Below are 17,922 nucleotides of genomic sequence, written 5' to 3' on the forward strand. Positions count from 1 at the left end.
CACATGGTCTTCAATGTGCAGGGTATGGGAAACAAACACGATGAACTTGAACTCTTAATACAGGAGAGTAAATATGACTTGATAGGAATAACTGAAACTTGGTGGGATGACTCCCAGGACTGGAATAAAGCGATTGAAGAATATAACTTGTTCAAAAAGAACAGAAGGAACAGAAAGGGAGGCAGAGTCATGCTATATGTTAAAAATGTGTATCCCTGCACAGAAATACAGGAGGATGAGCTTGGTAGCTCCACCTAGAGGCTCCACTTTCTCATGTGCAGAAGTATGGCAGCGTTAATTCCTGGAAATGGTGGGAGAGTGCACACCCAGAGCCTTAAAAGTCTGGATGAAGCCTAAGGGACCACCTTATTCTTGTGGACAGAAGAACTATGACATATTGATAGACTAGGGCTGTTTGCCACTCTTACAATTATTTCTCCACTTGGGCTGAGCACACTAGTGGTATGGTTTACAAATGGTGGATTGTCCCTGGGATTGGCTGTGGGTGAAAGGGTTTAGGAGTGACTAAAAGAAGAGGCTAGTTTCATTAGAGCAGCAGTGGTACATTGGTGCTGGAGACAGAGTGGCCTCATGGTGATGGGCCACTGCTGGGGGAGCTCCAGACTGGTATTGGCCCTACAGGTGCATATAGTCCAACCATCTCAGTGAGTGTAGTGGTGCTGCCACTCTGCCCCTTCCCCAGCCACTGCTGCATTAGATGTTCACCAGACTGAACTCTAGATTAATGGAATCAGTGGTTCCATGTCTGGCTAGCCCTTTGTCAGCTCTACACTGCGTCAGCAGTGCCGGTGGGGGCTGGAAATTCCTGGGTTGTTGGTAGGGAAGCAAAGTCCTTAGCTGGCAGTCTGGTCGTAAATCTGCCAGGTCTAGGAGGAGGGAACCTGATAAGGGCCAGGCCTGTCCAAAGCGTACTTGCCGAGTCAGAAGTCCAGAAGTGAGGTCAGTAGAGGTCCGGGATCAAGTGCCAAGGGGTCAGTCCAAAAGAGGTTGCAAGGAAACTAGGAATACACGAAGCCACGCCTGACGCAGTCAGCAACAAGCCAAGGCCAATGTGTGCCTTATAAGGAGCAGGTTTGACAGCAGGTGTGAGCCCTCAGCGTTTGGGCCTTAAGGGGCCAGGCCTGCCTCTCTTCTGCCTGACCTTCTGCTGTCTACGTTCTGCAGGTGAGGGGGGAGTATCCTGTTCACTGTCTGTGTCTGGCTGCAGGGCCTCTACTGTATCTGGGGTGCTCTGCAGCTGAGGGGGAGAAGGAGCTGGATTCTCAGGAGTCTCCTCCATGTCTCCTTCTGGGTCTGCTGCTCCTGGGCCTGCTGCTGTTACTCCTGAGTCGTCCCCATCAGAGGAATCCTCTGATGGGGCCATGACACCCTTCCATTATTGTCTGAAAGCCTGAATCCAAGATGGCATCCACTATGTAGGCTGCTGCTAAGGAAAACCCTTAGCACAGGGTTAATATTTCTATCCCGAGTGGATTTATAAGCACATCCAGTCATGAGAGAGAAAGGACCTGGCAAAGTAGGAGCATGCCACTAAAGCTTTAAGGGCTATAGCTGCACCACTGGTTTTTCTGCAGTGTGTTTTCTACCTTATGGTCAATGGGGTCTTTAGACATCTCCTCCAGCAGTAGGTGAGGCTATTTTCTTAGACAAAGTTTTGGCTGCAGTATCTGCCTCAGAAGAAAAAACATCCTTGTAAATAGAGAAGTTTGAGAGCGGATTTAGTGAGCTTCTGCCTTTCATTTTTGCTTAAAGGTAGCAACAGCTTATTCCTAAAATGTCTTTGGCGTATACTTTTGATTTGATGAAGCAGCAGCTTGATCTAGTGCTGTTGATAGTCATTCTTAATGTTTTGATCACTTTTTGGGGATTGACTGCAACAGCACTAGATCAAGATATCATGTTCACCTCCTATCATGAGTTGAGAAGTAGGCTTGCTTTTCTACCTAGAGATCACTCAGACGTTTGAGCAAAGGGCTGGGAATTAATATAACTGGTTGATCAACTTAATGTAAAAAAACATGGCACCCGTTTCACTAAACAGTTTTTCTGCTCAGAATACCTGAAATGTGCTGATGCTTCAAGCATGCTAATATTCTTAATATACATTTTGAACCAGCATACTGGCTTTTCACCTTTGACTTGATCCATGCAACACCAGAAAGTACCCATTATGCTTTGATAGGTTTTCTTCCCCCTCCACACAGAGGAAGCAACACTTGGCAGAAATGACATGGGCTGCTGTGTATATGCCACAGTGCTTCATATATCAATATATGTGCATGCACAACATAGTAATAGGCTTTGCCCTCCATCACACCATGCATACTGTTAGATGCAGACACACTTGATTCTGCCCATGGGTCATCCAAGTCATCATTTTCCATGTGCTGCAAGGGATATGAAACCTCAAGAGTCCTCAAAATACAAATGTTTTTACATTCTGTTCTTGCTGAAGCCAGCTCCTTGCCTTTGCTGCACAGTGCATGATTAGCTATAATTCTGACTTTCTCTCCCAGATGTTGCAGGTTGGTCATATATTGATGGATATCTGTTGTTATTGTATAAGCACCTCAGATGGTGCTTGAAGAATGGGGTGGCATGGCTGATGAACTTACAGGCTGCTTATTGATACAGTAGCATCATTAAATGCTTGTCAGTATGAACTGATGGATTTTCATCATGAATCCATAAGATTACCCAAGCCATGTCAGTGGAACTTGCCTGTTCCGTCTGCTCACTGCTGCTAAACCTGCCCTTCTACATCTGTACCTGTGCTGGTATATGGTGGTGGTTTTAGCCTGACCAGCTCCTAAGCAGGCTGAGTGAAATTCTTGTAGAGTATCTGATATAACAGTCCTTGTTCTTTACAGCTGCTAGGTAAGTTGTCATTAGGTTTACTGCCTTCCTTAGGAGTAGTACAGCCACTTTGCAAAACCATCATCTAGGTCAAGTGGATTGTTTCCATCTGGTGACATGGGTGCAAGCAAAATGCAACATAGCAACATGTAACCATTTCAATAATGAAATGTACTGTCTGTGGTTGCAACACCAGCAACTGTACCTAACCATTTCTGTGTACTTTTTATGCAAGTAAAACCAGATGCTGACTCATTCTGTAAATCAGCCTTTCCAAACAGCCCTCCAGCTGTTGTGGACTCTTAACTCCCATCAGCTCCCACCAGCATAGCCAATGGTTAGGGATGATGGGAGCTATAGTTCAAATCATCTGGAGGGCACCAGGTTGAGGAAGGCTTCTGTAAATCTGCCTTTGCATAACTGAACATGATTATTTGTAAACATCCCATATTTTTGTTTGTCCATTTGTATATACATGCTGTTTAATGTACCTGCTTTAAGATGTATGGTCTCCTATTTATGGTTATAACTTTGTAAGTTATCAATCTAATTTGGACATCTCATGTATCAAATTACAGTTAATACGTTGGCTACCAAATACATAGTAGGCTTGAAATAGCTGTGTTGGATGCTTAAAATGTTACTGCATTCTGAAGCCACATCTTAGCTATATGTTCAGGTGTTCTGTTACTTTAGCCTTTATAGCAGGGTGGGAATCATCTTCAAACTGAGGTCCGTATTCCCTTACAGACAACCTTCCAGGGGCTGCATGCCAGTGTTGGGTACAGCAATAGGCTACATTCCAGCCATGCAAAAATCAGGTTTCTACAAACCCATACACATCTCTCCATCCAACCAACCAAGAGGCACGATCACAGTTCAAGAACAGATACCAGACAACAAAAGCATTGGAAGAGGACACTGAGCAGAGCTAGTGAGCAGTGTCGCATGGGAGAGGCCTGGATACACAGGCTTGGAGAGCTGCATTTGGCTCCTGTTCCTGATGTTTCCCACCCTTCAAATATAGCATTTCACCCTTCAAAGATAGGCTTCTGCAGCTATTACATATTTGCTAACTCAACCCCTTAACTTCATTCTTATGTACAGTATGCCCAAATGGATTAATTTCAGAACTGCAACAGCTTCCTCAAAAGTAGCCCAGCAGTCATTTTGATGGTGGCATTCACCCATATCTTTGTCACGCTATGTACAATGGGTCCTTGCTTTTAATACGCTAATACAAGTAAAAATGACATTATAGATGGCCTACTATGAGGGATGTCTGTTTAGCTCCATCACAGCTGTCTTTTCACTGAGTTTTAATGGTTTTCATTTTTAATTGTCCTAAAAAGAGGGCATTTTTAACCAAATAATTCTGGAACGCTTTTGAGGTACAGACACTTAGTAGGAATAGTGCCCTATTACTGTTGTATTTGTTACTGTGGGCTTCTGGTTGTGGTATTTCAACCTTTATTGATTGTTTTCTTTTTATCATTGTAACCCAGGTTTGTGCATTTTTAAATGGAAACGTGAGGTATAAATATGTTAAACAAATTGCTCAACCTCAGCCCCTGCATCCCTGCCAAAGGCAATGTGGTGATAACATCACTAAGGGTGCAATCCAGTGGTGTCTGGAAAGGTGTCCCAGGGGCCATAGGATAGATCAGATCTACTATCCTGCTGTTGGAGAGGGTGATCCAGTGTCAGAGCCTCCCTTCGACACCTTGGCCCAACCAAGGAAGGTAGGGCCAAAAGAGATTTTTTCTGGAAAGTGGCTTGGATCCACAGCCCTCCCAGTCCCCCAACACACACCCAAAAGGAATATATTTAGTCATGCTCTTGACTATGGCTCAATCTCTCACTCACCTTTCACCAGGAGTAAAAACATAAAAACTATAAAGCTGAAAAAGGATGTAACGGCCTAGAACATTTTTCCTCCCTGCCAGCTTGACCTTGGCAAGGCACTGAACACAGCAGTAGAACTACCTTTGCATTGTCCTTCTCTCACCTTAGAATTGTACTGGAATAGTTAGCCATGGAATGCATGCTATCAGCTGTCAAGAATACTTCAAGAATGAGGCCTGGATTGAATTATACTTTTTCTCCAATATTCTCCCTATCCATGTCTGTTCTGGACCTCGATACATAGGGCCAGTGTTGGAATCCAATATGAATGAGTCCAGCTTGTACAGGCAGTTCCTGGACTGTATGAGGCAACTTGATTTCAGACCTATACATGTTAGGTTTTATATGTGCAAGCCCTTTACAAATTTTACGTCCACAAATGGATGGCTTGTGGGACAAATATGTGATCTTACTTCCTCACTATAACAAAAGGAGAAAACTGAATGATCCTCCTCCTTCCCTACAATCTAGATCTGAATTTAGGTAGCAGGGTGTTAGTTAACATTCCTGCTCTTCTTTCTGTACAGCTGGGTGCTCCACAGCATATCCTCAGATAGCAAACTGAAATCATAAACCATGTTAGGTTTACAGTTCAGAAATCTCTAAATTGTGAAATTTAATTGTTTCCTAGTTTAGCTCTCAGTGACAATAGCAGTGTTATCATCAACACATTGACATTCAGAGGTGGATTTTGCCATAATGATTAAGGCAAAGCCTCATCTGTGAGTGAAGCACTAACAGTTCTCTCTAAAAGAGGGAGGTTACCCCCCATTGTTGATGCATACCTCACTTTCAATCCTTCTCTCATTCCAAGTAGAAAAAAATTGTACTGAGAAATATACAGACAGAATGTTCATATTCTACTCCTACAGGCAAAATCATTTGGGGTCCTCGCAGCCCAGAGCTTCCCCGAAGCAGGAATTAATGCAGCTTTTAACAAAATAGTCACAGAATTTGTTTATAGGCTGGTTCCTGCAGAGTTTATTTTTATTCCTTTAAAAAGCTATGGTGGTTTCTGGTCACTAGCATCTTTTTTCTTTGCTTCTCTCTACACTGAACAAGTGCATAGTTTAGGAAAGTATAAGGCCTTTAGTATGGTGAAGAGCATATCCTGGATTTGGGTTTTGTCAAACGGATGTACCTTCCTTGTCTTCATTTTCTCCCTGAAGCAGAATAAAAAGTAGGTTATTCCACTTCATGTTGTAAAACATTTTCAAAAAGCAGCTTGCCAGAACCACAGAAAAATGCATTCACAGAAACCTATATTTGGTGTAAATTATTCTGCATAATGCATCATACATCTGTGTGTTCTGATATTACGTTGTACCAGTTGCATCACACATTACAGAGAGTGAGTGGAGAAACACAGACACTGGGCTGCCATTGCCAACTGAAGCCCTGTATTAGTTCTGCCCTCTGAGACATTCAGTAGCAAAAATTGCTTCTAGTAGGTGGCAATGCCAGCTTATCATGGCCAGATTAGTCAAGACCTCTTGTTAACAGTAAACAGGGAAAGAGAATAAAGCCGAGTACCCTTTCCTGAAGGTGTTCTTGCAACTTCATCACTGTTTCTTTTTCCTTGGCCAGCTGCTCTTGAGTGACCTTCAAAAGCTCTTTTAGTTTGGTAGCTGCACATCCCAGGTCCTTCGTTAACTTCTTCTCCTTGTCCAAGGTTTCCTTCAATTGGCACCAAAACCAAGCATTATTCTCCAGGCAACAAATATTTGGTATTTCCAAGGAAGTTGAATATAGTGGTAAGTTTTCACACTTCTGCTTAATTCAGTAAAGTGATGCAATTATAGAAGTTTTACCTGGAGTCGGAGAACATCCTCCTTTGCAGAGGCAGCCACATTTCCATCAAGTCTGAGCTTCTCCTGTTCAGCTTGCAAGCTGCACACCAAATCCTGAGCCTGGAATTTCAAAAAAGTCAAAGTTTTAATCAGTCATGCTTTTGAAGAACAAAAATAAAAGGCTATGGCTGATGCTTTTTTTAAAGGGAGGCATCATGTTCCATACTTCCAAGAATGGTATTGGAGGGTAGCTCAAAAAGCCAGAAAACCTCAATTATAATATTTTAATTATATTAATGATGCAAATAAAAAGATGGTTAAGTCTAATACATTACACTCTGAACATTTCAGGCCTGTTTTATGGTTTAGATAATAGATTTAAGAATGGCACTGCCCTAAACATCTGGTACTGAACTGAACTAAAGAACTGGGCATGTTTAGTCTTGAAAAGAGAAGACTGAGGGAAGATATGACAGCATTCTTCAAGTACTTGAAAGGTTGTCACACAGAAAAGGGGCAGGATATCTTCTCGATCATCCCAGAGTGCAGGTCATGGAATAATGGGCTCAATAATTATTATATGAAACACTTTTTACAAAGAAAAGTAAATAAAGAAAGCTTTACAAAATCTTTTACCAATTATGTCCCTTGCCAACTTTTCTTCTGCATGTAGGCGTTCACAACTTTGCAAGGAACAGGAAAAGGAAGGGTGAAGGAGAGGATTATTTGTTGTGTTAAATGGTTTTTTCCCCCATAAGGCAGCCTTTCCCAACCTTTGGGTCCCCAGATGTTGCTGGACTACAATTCCCATTAATTCCTGTTGGCCATGATGGCTGGGGCAGATGGGGAGCTGTAGTGCAGCAACATCTGGGGACCCAAAGTTTGGGAAAGGCTGCCATAGGTGCTGTCTTGCTGATGATCTGTGTCATTCACACACAATGATTTAGAACAAATCTGGGGGCAGATGGCTACTTGATGATGGGCAATCAATAACAGTAGCAGTACTGTAAATAGCAAAAGAACTACAGGGATAAAACAATATCCATTATGTAAGAGGTGATCACTGCCAGGAGAATTGAGGACACTGAAGTTATTTTCACAAATCACCATACCAGGCCAAAATCATACACATTTACTGAACTGTGAACTGTTATGGACTGAGTTTCAGTAACTGTAACATGACCAAAAGACAAGCGGGTACAGAACAGCAAACCCTTTCCCTAGTCTTGGTAATTGCCAGCATTAAGCTTTAAGAATGTAAGATTTGGTGCATGAATTTGCTTTTTTCCTCTTCCCTCCCTGCCCCTTTACCTTTGTGTGTCGTGTTTTTAGATTGTAAGGCAGGAACTGTCTTGTATTAATTGATTTATGTAAGCCACCCTGGGAGCCTTTTTGGCTGAAGAGTGGGGTACAAATACAATAAATAAAAAAAATAAAAAATACTCATGATAAATTGTTTTATTTATCTACTAATACATTTCCCATTCAGGCCTTCAATGTAGGATCACTAGGGCGGTTAACAAACTTTTAAAAGTTAATAAAAATACAATGCTGCCCTGGGCTCCTACTGGGAAGAATGGCGGGATATAAATTTAATTAATAAATAAAGCTATCCTTAAAACAGTATGGGAAAAGCATCTGTCAAACACTGAAGCACACCAGCTACAATCTGAGGAAACTATCCTCTAAGATCACACAATACTGATCCTCCCATAACACAGAGAGACACAATGATGCTGTTGCTGTCCAATAACAGGAAGCATTCTCCAGTACCAGGAAAAATATACAAGATGGTAGCACCACACACACTGTCTTGCACATGCAGCATATTCAGACCACAGCCACACATGCATCTCTCTCTCTCTCTCACACACACACACACTTCACAAACACACACACATCACTCCCTCTCACACAGACCACCGACACAGACCATCCACACACCACATACAGACCACACATACATACGTGCCTTCCCATCTCTCTCTCTCTGCCCGAGCGCATCTCTCTCAAACACACACACACTCAAAAAGAGAGAGAGAGAGAGAGCATACTTGGGCACCTCCCCATTCAGAAAAGCCCCACCACATGTGAAAGAAGTGCCTGCCATCCCCTGCTTTTTTAAAAATAAAAAATATGCAAGTCACCAACCATGGTAACTGTAGGCACAGTGTTGGTGATCCACGCAATATAGCAATCCTGCACAGGTAGATATCTCTGGATACACAGTTTCATGAGGAAATGCATCTGAAGAACCTGAAAGTACTTTAGTATGCTTGGCAGTAGGGTTTCCAGGCTCAGGGCCTGAGACTGATCCTGTATCTTTAGAAGAGAAAGTCAGCCAAGTGCAGGAGTTCTTGCAACCCTGTAATGGGAAAAACCACAATGTGGAATTCTCCCTCCCCCCCGCACAACTTTTAAAAATACAGAAGACCTCTTGGAGGCAAGGCCCAGCAACCAAGAGGTCTTCTGTATCTTTAAAAGGTGTGCAGGGGGAAGGAAGAATTCCACCTTGTGGGTTTTCCCATTACAGTGTTGCAAGAACACCTGCACTTGGCTGACTTTCTCTTCTCCTAAAGATACAGGATCAGTCTCAGGCCCTGAGCCTGGCAACCCTACTTGGCAGTGATATTTATCACAAAAGCTCCAAAAATATTGCCCACAGGTATTTATGAATGATTGTGTCTAGTAAATGTGGTAACAAGACTAACCAAATGATAGACTTATCTTTTATTAAAACTGATTTGGCTGGATTCAATGAAACTTGCTTCTAAGTACACTTGTATAGGATTAAACTGTTACAGCACAATGCTGTACATGCCTTCTCAGAAGTAAGCCCCATGGAGTTCAGTGTGCCTCCTAGTTAAGTTAATTTGGGATCGTAGCTTAAGTAGACAATACAATATTAACATTAAATCAATAAATATCTATAGAATTTCAATAAATACTATCAATAAACAAGCAGCTAACAAAATTACTACTACCACCACCATAATACAGCCATGTATTATGCCATGCCCACATCACAGCCATTTTGTGACTGGCACCCACAGCACTTTCTCAAAATTCAAAATGTGCTGCTGGTCCAAAAAGGTTTGCAAACCCTGTTATATTATTATTATTATTATTTATTATTATCTAAAATTTATTCGACGCCTATCTGACAGGACAGCCTGTCACTCTAGGCGACATACAAGGAATAAAGAACAAAACGACATATCAAAATATAAATCAACAGGTACATAATAAAAATACTGTTCACAGTAAAACCCCAAAAATCAGACCACCCCCTTAGCCAGCTAACTATAGCGCGTTTCATTCATCTGACTGTACAAAAAGCCATGTCTTCAACTGCCTCCAAAAACACAAAAGTGAAGGGGCTAGGCAAGTATCAACTGGTAAATTGTTCCATAGCGTGGGAGCTACAATGGAGAAGGCTTTAGACCTAGTACCACTTATGGCCGCTCTGATAGATGGTACCACAAAAAGTCTAGCGGCTGAGGACCTCGTACACCCATCTGCTTCAAGATGAGAGAGTTTGTTCTTCAGATAGATCGGACCAGCATCAAAAAAGGACTTATAAGTTAAAGCTAGTATTTTAAACTTCACCCGCAGCACTATTGGGAGCCAATGAAGTTCCCGAAGGATTGGGGTGATGTGTTCTCTCCTATGGCAGCCCTTAATAAGTCGTGCCGCTACATTCTGGACAAGTTGAAGCTTACGCAAAGTTCCCAAAGGGAGACCAGCATATAGAGCATTACAATAGTCCAGACGGGAAAGAACCAAGGCACTAACTACAGTTGAAATATTACCACTTAAGACATTTTTGAAATACTAAGCAGTATATAAATGCTTTTAAATAATAATCCTTGATGATATAAAGGAAGATTTTCAAGATGTTTCAGCCCCACCATGCTGCTGTCCATTGGTTCATTTGCAGGTCACTGAGGATGAGTCTTCACTAACACAACCCACCTATGTGTGGGCTTCAGATAACCACTTAAGACCACAGATGAGAGTGCACAGGATTGATTACTTCTCAATACAAGAAATTCTCTCTGCACAGAAATCTGAGGACCAAACTATAGTTTATATTTAATGGACAGGATGTAGCTATGTCTCCATGTTTTACTTCAATTATAGGCATGGGGGAGGGGCAACAGTTATTGATATTACAGTTGCAATCAGGACAAAAACACTCCCGCTGTGAGGATGAGAAAGAAGTTCCTATTAGTGCTAATGTGAACTTATTTTCTTATAGCCACATTGGGGTGGAGGGGAGAGCTTTTGGTCCTAATCATGGCTGGTGAGGGAAGGCATAAATCTCCCTCCCAGTACACTGACCCCAATAACAAATTGGGGGACCCTGTGTGAGTAATCATTTTTTTAAAAAAACCCAGATGCATAGCTGCATGCTATGCAATAAGTGTAGCGTGTAGTTTGGCCCTAAATGTCTGTGTGAAGAGTTCTAGATGAACTTTACATGCTAGTTTTCTATGTGCAGGGGACTGTTTATGTTATCTTTTAGTACAGAACCTCACCTAGAGTCTGAAATTGTACAGTTCAGTAAGAACTAGGTTTGTGTTTCTTTATAGGATTATGAATAATAATAATAATAATAATTATTATTATTATTATTATTATTAAATTTTTGTGTCGCCTATCTGGCCGAAGTCACTCTAGGCGACGTACACACACCAGTGATAACAAACCTGTTATTCTTAACACAACAACTTACTGCAGAAGGAAAAACCTGCAACTGAAGAGCCCCTGATCTTGGTATCAGAGGTGAAGTGATGTCAAAGATTCTTATTTGGGGTTATGGTTTATCAATAGCCTATGAGTTTTAGTTTCTTACTGGGAACAACTTGGAAATTCTCAGTTATAATTATGATGTAGCCATTTACCTGAGCAAGCTCCTGGTTTTGTCTGAGTGCTTCTGTTTTTGCTGCATCCAGGGTTTCTTGGGATTCAGATAACAGTTGTCTCAACTAAAACACACACACACACGATTAGTATATAAACTGAATTTATTTGAAAATGAACAGTTATAACCTTCTGCTACCATATGACTAAACTCCTTTGTCTGGTATCTATCTGGCATCCAGTTTTATAGTGAATTGGAAACCAATGTTGGCACACCAGTTGACTGATTAGTTAAACATGTTATAAAATATTCCAAGAATACCACTGTGCAAATGGTAGCTCACCTTTAAAAAAACCCAACCATTATGGTTGCTGTCAGCACAGTAGTGCAACCCTTAGTACTGCAGCAGCTAGGAGCAAACCTAGCAAAGCTTATCCCACAGGTTACTTGCTATAATTGCAGGTATCTCCAAACAGGAACACAAGGAGTCATCAGGTTCAAAGGTAATTGAATACTGGGTAGGATGTCAGGCTAGAACCAGAAGGACCTTCACTCAGCCATGAAGCTCATTAGGTGACACTGGACCAGTCACTCTCTATCAACCTAACCTATCAAACAGGGTTGTACTGAAAATAAAATAAAGACCATATGTATTGCCCTGAGCAACTTGGGGAATGGTGGAGAAATGTAGTAAAACAAATTATTACAATTTTATAAGTCAATGTCATTGTTTCACACGTTTTGTAATTATGTATCAAATTTGATGATTATCTGCTTTTTTCATAAAGTTAATGTTTTAAAAGTACTTGCTCACAATGTTTGACAATATTTGGACACCTGACCAAATCTTGTTTGACTGGTCAAATGTCCAGCCCTAACTGGAACAGCTGCTCATTTAAAAATTCTTCTCAAAGTCTATGCCACTGTCCTTCCAGGATGCTATTATACTTCAGACTTCACCCAGACTGCACATCACTCTGCAACAAGCTCTCTTGCATCCTTGTATGTTAACAAACAGAACAATGCCCACTGACAGAAGGAAGCACTTGCAAGCAGAAGTAGGTATATAGACAAAGTAGAAGTTGGGACTCCAGGATCACCTCTAAATGAAAGGAAGCACCAATCAGAATTGATGAAGGAAAGTGTGAGTGTGGCGTGCACATTCAGAGCTACACCACACTGCATAACCTAACTGGGTCCACAGTAGCTCGGATTCTGGAAGTGTGTGCTCTGCATCTCCCTTGGGTTTGAACCCCTTTGTTAAGGGTCATCTTGGACAGCTAACTCACAACAGAAAAGATAATCTCTGGAGAACTGGGACAGCAGCACCCTAGTCCTCTCTTCTAGCATTCTACAGTATTTTGCATGGTCCACGCCTATATGGTGCCTTCAAAAAACATTTCAGTGTTGGTTATCATGTCACGGACAAAACAGTTCCCTCACTGTTGGAGTTAGTCTGAACTGGCCTACTTTACAAGTATGCTTCATTCACTTTTAAGGGAGTACGGATGGAATTTTCTGAAAATGTCCACATCAAACTTATATGTACAGATTTTTTCAACCTCCCATCTCACTCCTTAATCTCAATCAGAAGTAAGCCCCCCCTGCCCATTTTGCTAAAAATACACATAGTGCCTGCATTTTATACCCATATATGTTCCAGGTTTCTTAAAGTTGCCAGCACAAAAAACAATACATACAAAACTATATTAAAATATGTATTATTAATTTAAAATCAGGCTGCAGACAAACAGATTCACAATGGAGCTTGACTCTTTCATATACATAATATTCACATGATACTTAGGATTTTTTTAAACAACATCATCATCATCATCTGGGGGCTTGGACATAAGCAGCAGTTCAATACAAGAGGCAGTGTGAAACAAAAGTCAATTGTATAAATTCCATGCATAAATCCATTTACAAGAGATTCCTCCTCCATCCCTATACAGGATAGCCTAGTGTGACACGTTATAGTAAGTTTGGGAAACCATTGGCCCTCCAGATATTGCTCCCACCAGTCCCAGCAAGCATGGCCAATGGCCAGGGATGGGAATTGTAGTTCAACATCTGGAGGACTAAAGGTTCCCCACCTGCTTTATAGCATCCATCAGGGCTAGACTAAGTAGAATATCTATCTCATCTGAGGATTTCCTGAGAGCAAAAGGTGCTTTTATTTAAGCACCTAGTTCTGCACATTGTGCTTCAACCCCCCCCCCACCAACTCTTCCTCATTCTGTTTTTCCAGAAAAGACAAACACTCACAACTTCAACTTCTTTTGTATAATTTTGGCGTTCAGAGTTGGCTGTTGCCAAGTGATTTTCCAACTGTGCTTCCAAAAGAGAAGTGTACTCTTTTATCTGTTTAAAAGGAGAACAGGAAACTGTTAAGATGACATTTCCCCCTTGTATCTACATACTACAAAAATGCACTGTGATGGCATCAATACATTCCTGGCTGCCATGACAAATCTTCTCTCTTAAGCCAAGACTGGATTGGGATTCCCACATTCCACTCATGTTTGGCTTACTCTGTGCTAGCTGATTTCATGTCCCACATTCCAAGGAAAGAAGGTAAAATACCCTACTTTTAATTTTTTTCCTAGTAATTTTGTGCCAAGGTCAAAGGCTCTACATTGCTCCTGAAACTGGTATTTTCTTTTGAGTCCTGTCTATCCCCAAATCAGAACAGCCATATTTTGCAATTCCAGAATTACCCAGTTTTTGGGCATTTGGCATTTACAAGACCCCAAAGCAGTTTGTAATCGGGGATGGCTAACCCCCAATTTCGAGGCCCCCAGCAATTTTTATGGCTCCACTCATTTGGGCAGATCCCACCTATTTGGGCAGCAGTGACATAAAAAAAAGTTAAAGTAGACACAGAGATGGGGGTGGTGGAGCCCAGTGCCATGATGGGGATGCAAACAGTCTTTTTATCAAATCGATCACTTAATGAGCAGAGATAACCCCCCCCCTAGCTAATCTGCACAGGTCAACTGAGGAAGGTGAGTCGTGTGCCTCCATGGATATCTCTGCCTGTGTCTGCATGCAAGTATGTGGAGTATCCACATCCACTTTGGGTCACACCCGCTTCTGGCCTATGACCTCTGGAAGGTTGGCCAAGGATGAACAGAGCCCTTGGGCTAAAAATTTAATAAAATGTACAGTTCCAGTCAAACCCTGGCTAAAGGACTCTACTGCTTTGGGAAGGGACCATACTCAGATATGTGCTTTGCATATAGAAGGTCCCACATTCAATCCCTGGTATCTCTAGTTAAAAGGAGGAGGAAGCAGATGGCAGAACTTCTGCTTGAGACCCTGGTGAACTGCTGCCAGTCGTAGCAAACAATACTGGGCTCAATGGGCATTAAGGCAGCTTCCCATGTACTGCTCTTCTGGAGTCTTGGAATGCTCCCTTACCTTGTCTGCATTCTGGAGTTCCATCTTGAACTTTTCCACATCATCTTCAAGATATTTTATTTGGTCTTGGGACTAAATGAAACATTTCCCACACCCAAAGGACCAGAAATTAGAGAATTAATGTACAGCTTTTACAGCTTATATATTCACTTGCGACACAGATCTCAACACACATATACCATCTAGAGTTCTGGTTACATACATTGGGCTCAAGACAATTTACAACACCTGTGAACTACCATCTGAAAGTGAAGTTGCAATCTCCCCTCGCAAGGCATCCATATAGGCTGCATAATATGTCCAGTGACACACCAGCATCTGTTGATGTCTTCATATTAGCAAACACAAGGTGGCTGCAGGCTGCTACTATTTTGCAGGGGCCACTTATTAACACACAATAGTCATGTTTCATACGTTTGTCTCCATTATCCAACCTCTTGAGAGGGAAGTGCCCAGTTTTTGGACATGGAGTAATGTTGTTGTGAGGGAATAAACTAAGAGGATATTTCACCAACATCTCCTCTGCACTGCTCAATGGAAAGCGACAATCAGCCTGATCAAAGTCCTTGATTGCAGAATGGAGTGTTCATAATGGTTATAAAAAGAAAGTGGTATTGGATAAAAACTAAAAAACACACAGAGGGAGCTATTCAATAAGCACTGCGCATGCACGCGCGCACACACACACACACAGAGCTATTCAACAAGTACCTTCTGAAGTGCTTCTTCTGATGCAATCAGCTTTGCTTCCCATACCTGCTCCTCCTCCTCCACACTCTTCTGCAAGTCCTTGAGCATCCTTTCCTATCGTTTTGAGAAAGAAAGGGTGAAGCAAGACCAGGAAGAGAAAGAAATGTTGGACGTATATGTTTATTCTCCTCAATAGATGAATAGGTTACTCTTCCCACTACTCTGACTGGCAACCAATGCATATTAGGCTTGCTTAGTCTATGGAGCAGGAGACCCTACCAAGTTTTGGGAGTTGAAAAAACGAGAAAAAACCTATGTTAAAAAAGCTCTGTGTTTCAACAGCTTGAAATCATGGAGACCCACTGTGACAAATTAACAATATTTTGCCAAGTCACTCATATCTGTGCTAACCTGGATGCCATTGATAAAACAGTCAGAGATTAATGGGGCCAGAACATAGTGTAGCTCTATTGTTAACAAAAACATTTGTGTACGTGTTGCCTCAAGTTGTAGACAAGAGGTGCCCCAGTTATGGAATGCCCTCCCCAGAGACTTACCCAGCACCTATTTTGGAATCTTTTCAATACAAGATGAAGATCTTTTTATTCTGCCAGGATTTTAAAAATGAAGGTTCAGCATATTTTAGGTTTTGAACTATATTCCTATCTTTCTTTGACTTTTTAGTGCTGGGTTTTAGAGATTTTTTATACTAATATTATACAGCTGGTTTTATGTCGTTTGTGATGGTCTAGTTTATATTAATATCTATTTTGATTGTGAACTGTCCAGAGGACTTTGTTAATTGGGTGGTATCTAAATGCCAAAATAGACATCAATCAACCAACCAACTCGTTAGGTGGTCTTAGGCAAGTATCTATCTTCTAGCCTCAATTCTCCCAGCTGCAACATTGGCATAATTGCAATGACCTATTTTTTAGAATCATTGTAAAGATTGTTGAGATGTTGCTACTCAACCAATGCACATATGCCCTGTGCATATGAGTGTGTGTATCCTTATGGAAGGTATTTCCAATTCAATTTTACAGAGGAAGAAATGTTTACGTGTACCTTGTCAGTTACATGAACAGGGATGCCTACATGTGGAACAGCTTCATCAGAGTGCACACAGAGTGCATTGGAATTAATGTATTTGATCTGTCTGGTATACAGTTTCACTTACCGTCTCTGCAAGAATGGTCCTATACTGATCACATTCTGCTTGTAGCGTGCTCAGTGCCTCATTTGCTTCTCTTAATGAAAGTGCTGTTTCCTAAAAGAGTTTCATACATAACCTTTCAAAGGAATCTTTGAAATTCCATTAAGCCCAACCCTACAAATACCACAAATCTGAGTGTGCCAAAACAAGAGAGCAGGCATGATGCAGAAATGTACTTATACAAAAAGTACAATAGATAAATCTGCTTATAGAGCAAGTTCAGAGAATACTCAAATGAATACTGAAAGGTAAACTACCTGCTCGAGTGGGGCAATGTGGTGCAGTGGACAGAGTGTTTGACTAGGATTGGGGAGACCTGGGTTCAAATCTCCACTCAGCCATGAAGCTTACTTCATGGCTTCAGATAAATTAAAATAAAGGTTAGAGATAGCAAACAACAAATTTCAACTGATATTATTTTATCAAATTTATATCCCACCCTCCCAAAAGAAGCCCAGGGTGGCAATGACAAGTCACTACTCTAAGCAAATAATCTTTGAATACAGGGATAAATCTGGCACAATACTAGCAAACCTTTTGGTAACAGAAGAAACAAAGTAACCAAATCAAAATAATCAAATGGGAATATGTTCACTTGGATCAGGATATAATAAAGTAATGACAGGCGTACTTTGGGACTTTTGTATAATACCGAGGATTCTTCTAGAATAGAATAATTTGGATAACATGACGTTCCCATCTCCTTCTACAACATAGGGCCTGATCTGTCTCTTCTTTCCCTCTTCTTCTAATAGCCTCTCCTTCTACACCTCCCCCTACCCTTTCCTCTTTCTTCCTGTCTTACTTGATGTAAGTATCCTGTTGTTTTTATCTAGCCCCTTCACGTGCCCCCAATCCCCTCCCGTTTGCTGATTGCCGTCTCCCCCACCATCCTTCCTCCTCTCTCACACACAATAAACCTCTCCTCTATTTACTGAGTTCAAACATGCTGTTGTCTTCCCTGTTAAAAAAATAAAAAATACCTTGACAAATCTTCCCTTTCCAACTACAGTCTTATTTCCATTCTATATTTTGCCTTCATACTTCTGTATAGGGTTGGGATGTGCTAGCTGGGCCTAATCCACTCGCATTCTGTCAAAAGGGAATACATTTTGACTTGCCTTTTTTCTGTAAACTTCTGCTTTGTTCCTGTT

General features: G+C 41.4%; 1 protein-coding gene across 3 annotated transcripts in view; it reads right to left on the reverse strand.

Annotated features, from left to right (window-relative positions):
* Positions 1-5,747: 5,747 nt before the first annotated feature.
* Positions 5,748-17,922, reverse strand: part of RRBP1 (ribosome binding protein 1) — a 113,224-nt gene continuing 101,049 nt past the window's right edge. For all 3 annotated transcript variants that reach the window (XM_061585578.1, XM_061585567.1, XM_061585569.1), the window contains exons 15-22: positions 16,733-16,822; positions 15,574-15,666; positions 14,863-14,934; positions 13,708-13,803; positions 11,480-11,563; positions 6,594-6,692; positions 6,316-6,459; positions 5,748-5,945 (exon numbers count right to left, since the gene is read on the reverse strand). In XM_061585578.1, coding sequence (XP_061441562.1) covers positions 5,910-5,945; positions 6,316-6,459; positions 6,594-6,692; positions 11,480-11,563; positions 13,708-13,803; positions 14,863-14,934; positions 15,574-15,666; positions 16,733-16,822 — 714 coding nt within the window. In that variant the 3' untranslated portion in view covers positions 5,748-5,909. The remainder of the gene's footprint in view (positions 5,946-6,315; positions 6,460-6,593; positions 6,693-11,479; positions 11,564-13,707; positions 13,804-14,862; positions 14,935-15,573; positions 15,667-16,732; positions 16,823-17,922) is intronic.

This window comes from Rhineura floridana, chromosome 1, assembly GCF_030035675.1.
Source record: "Rhineura floridana isolate rRhiFlo1 chromosome 1, rRhiFlo1.hap2, whole genome shotgun sequence".
Taxonomy (NCBI): Eukaryota; Metazoa; Chordata; class Lepidosauria; order Squamata; family Rhineuridae; genus Rhineura; species Rhineura floridana.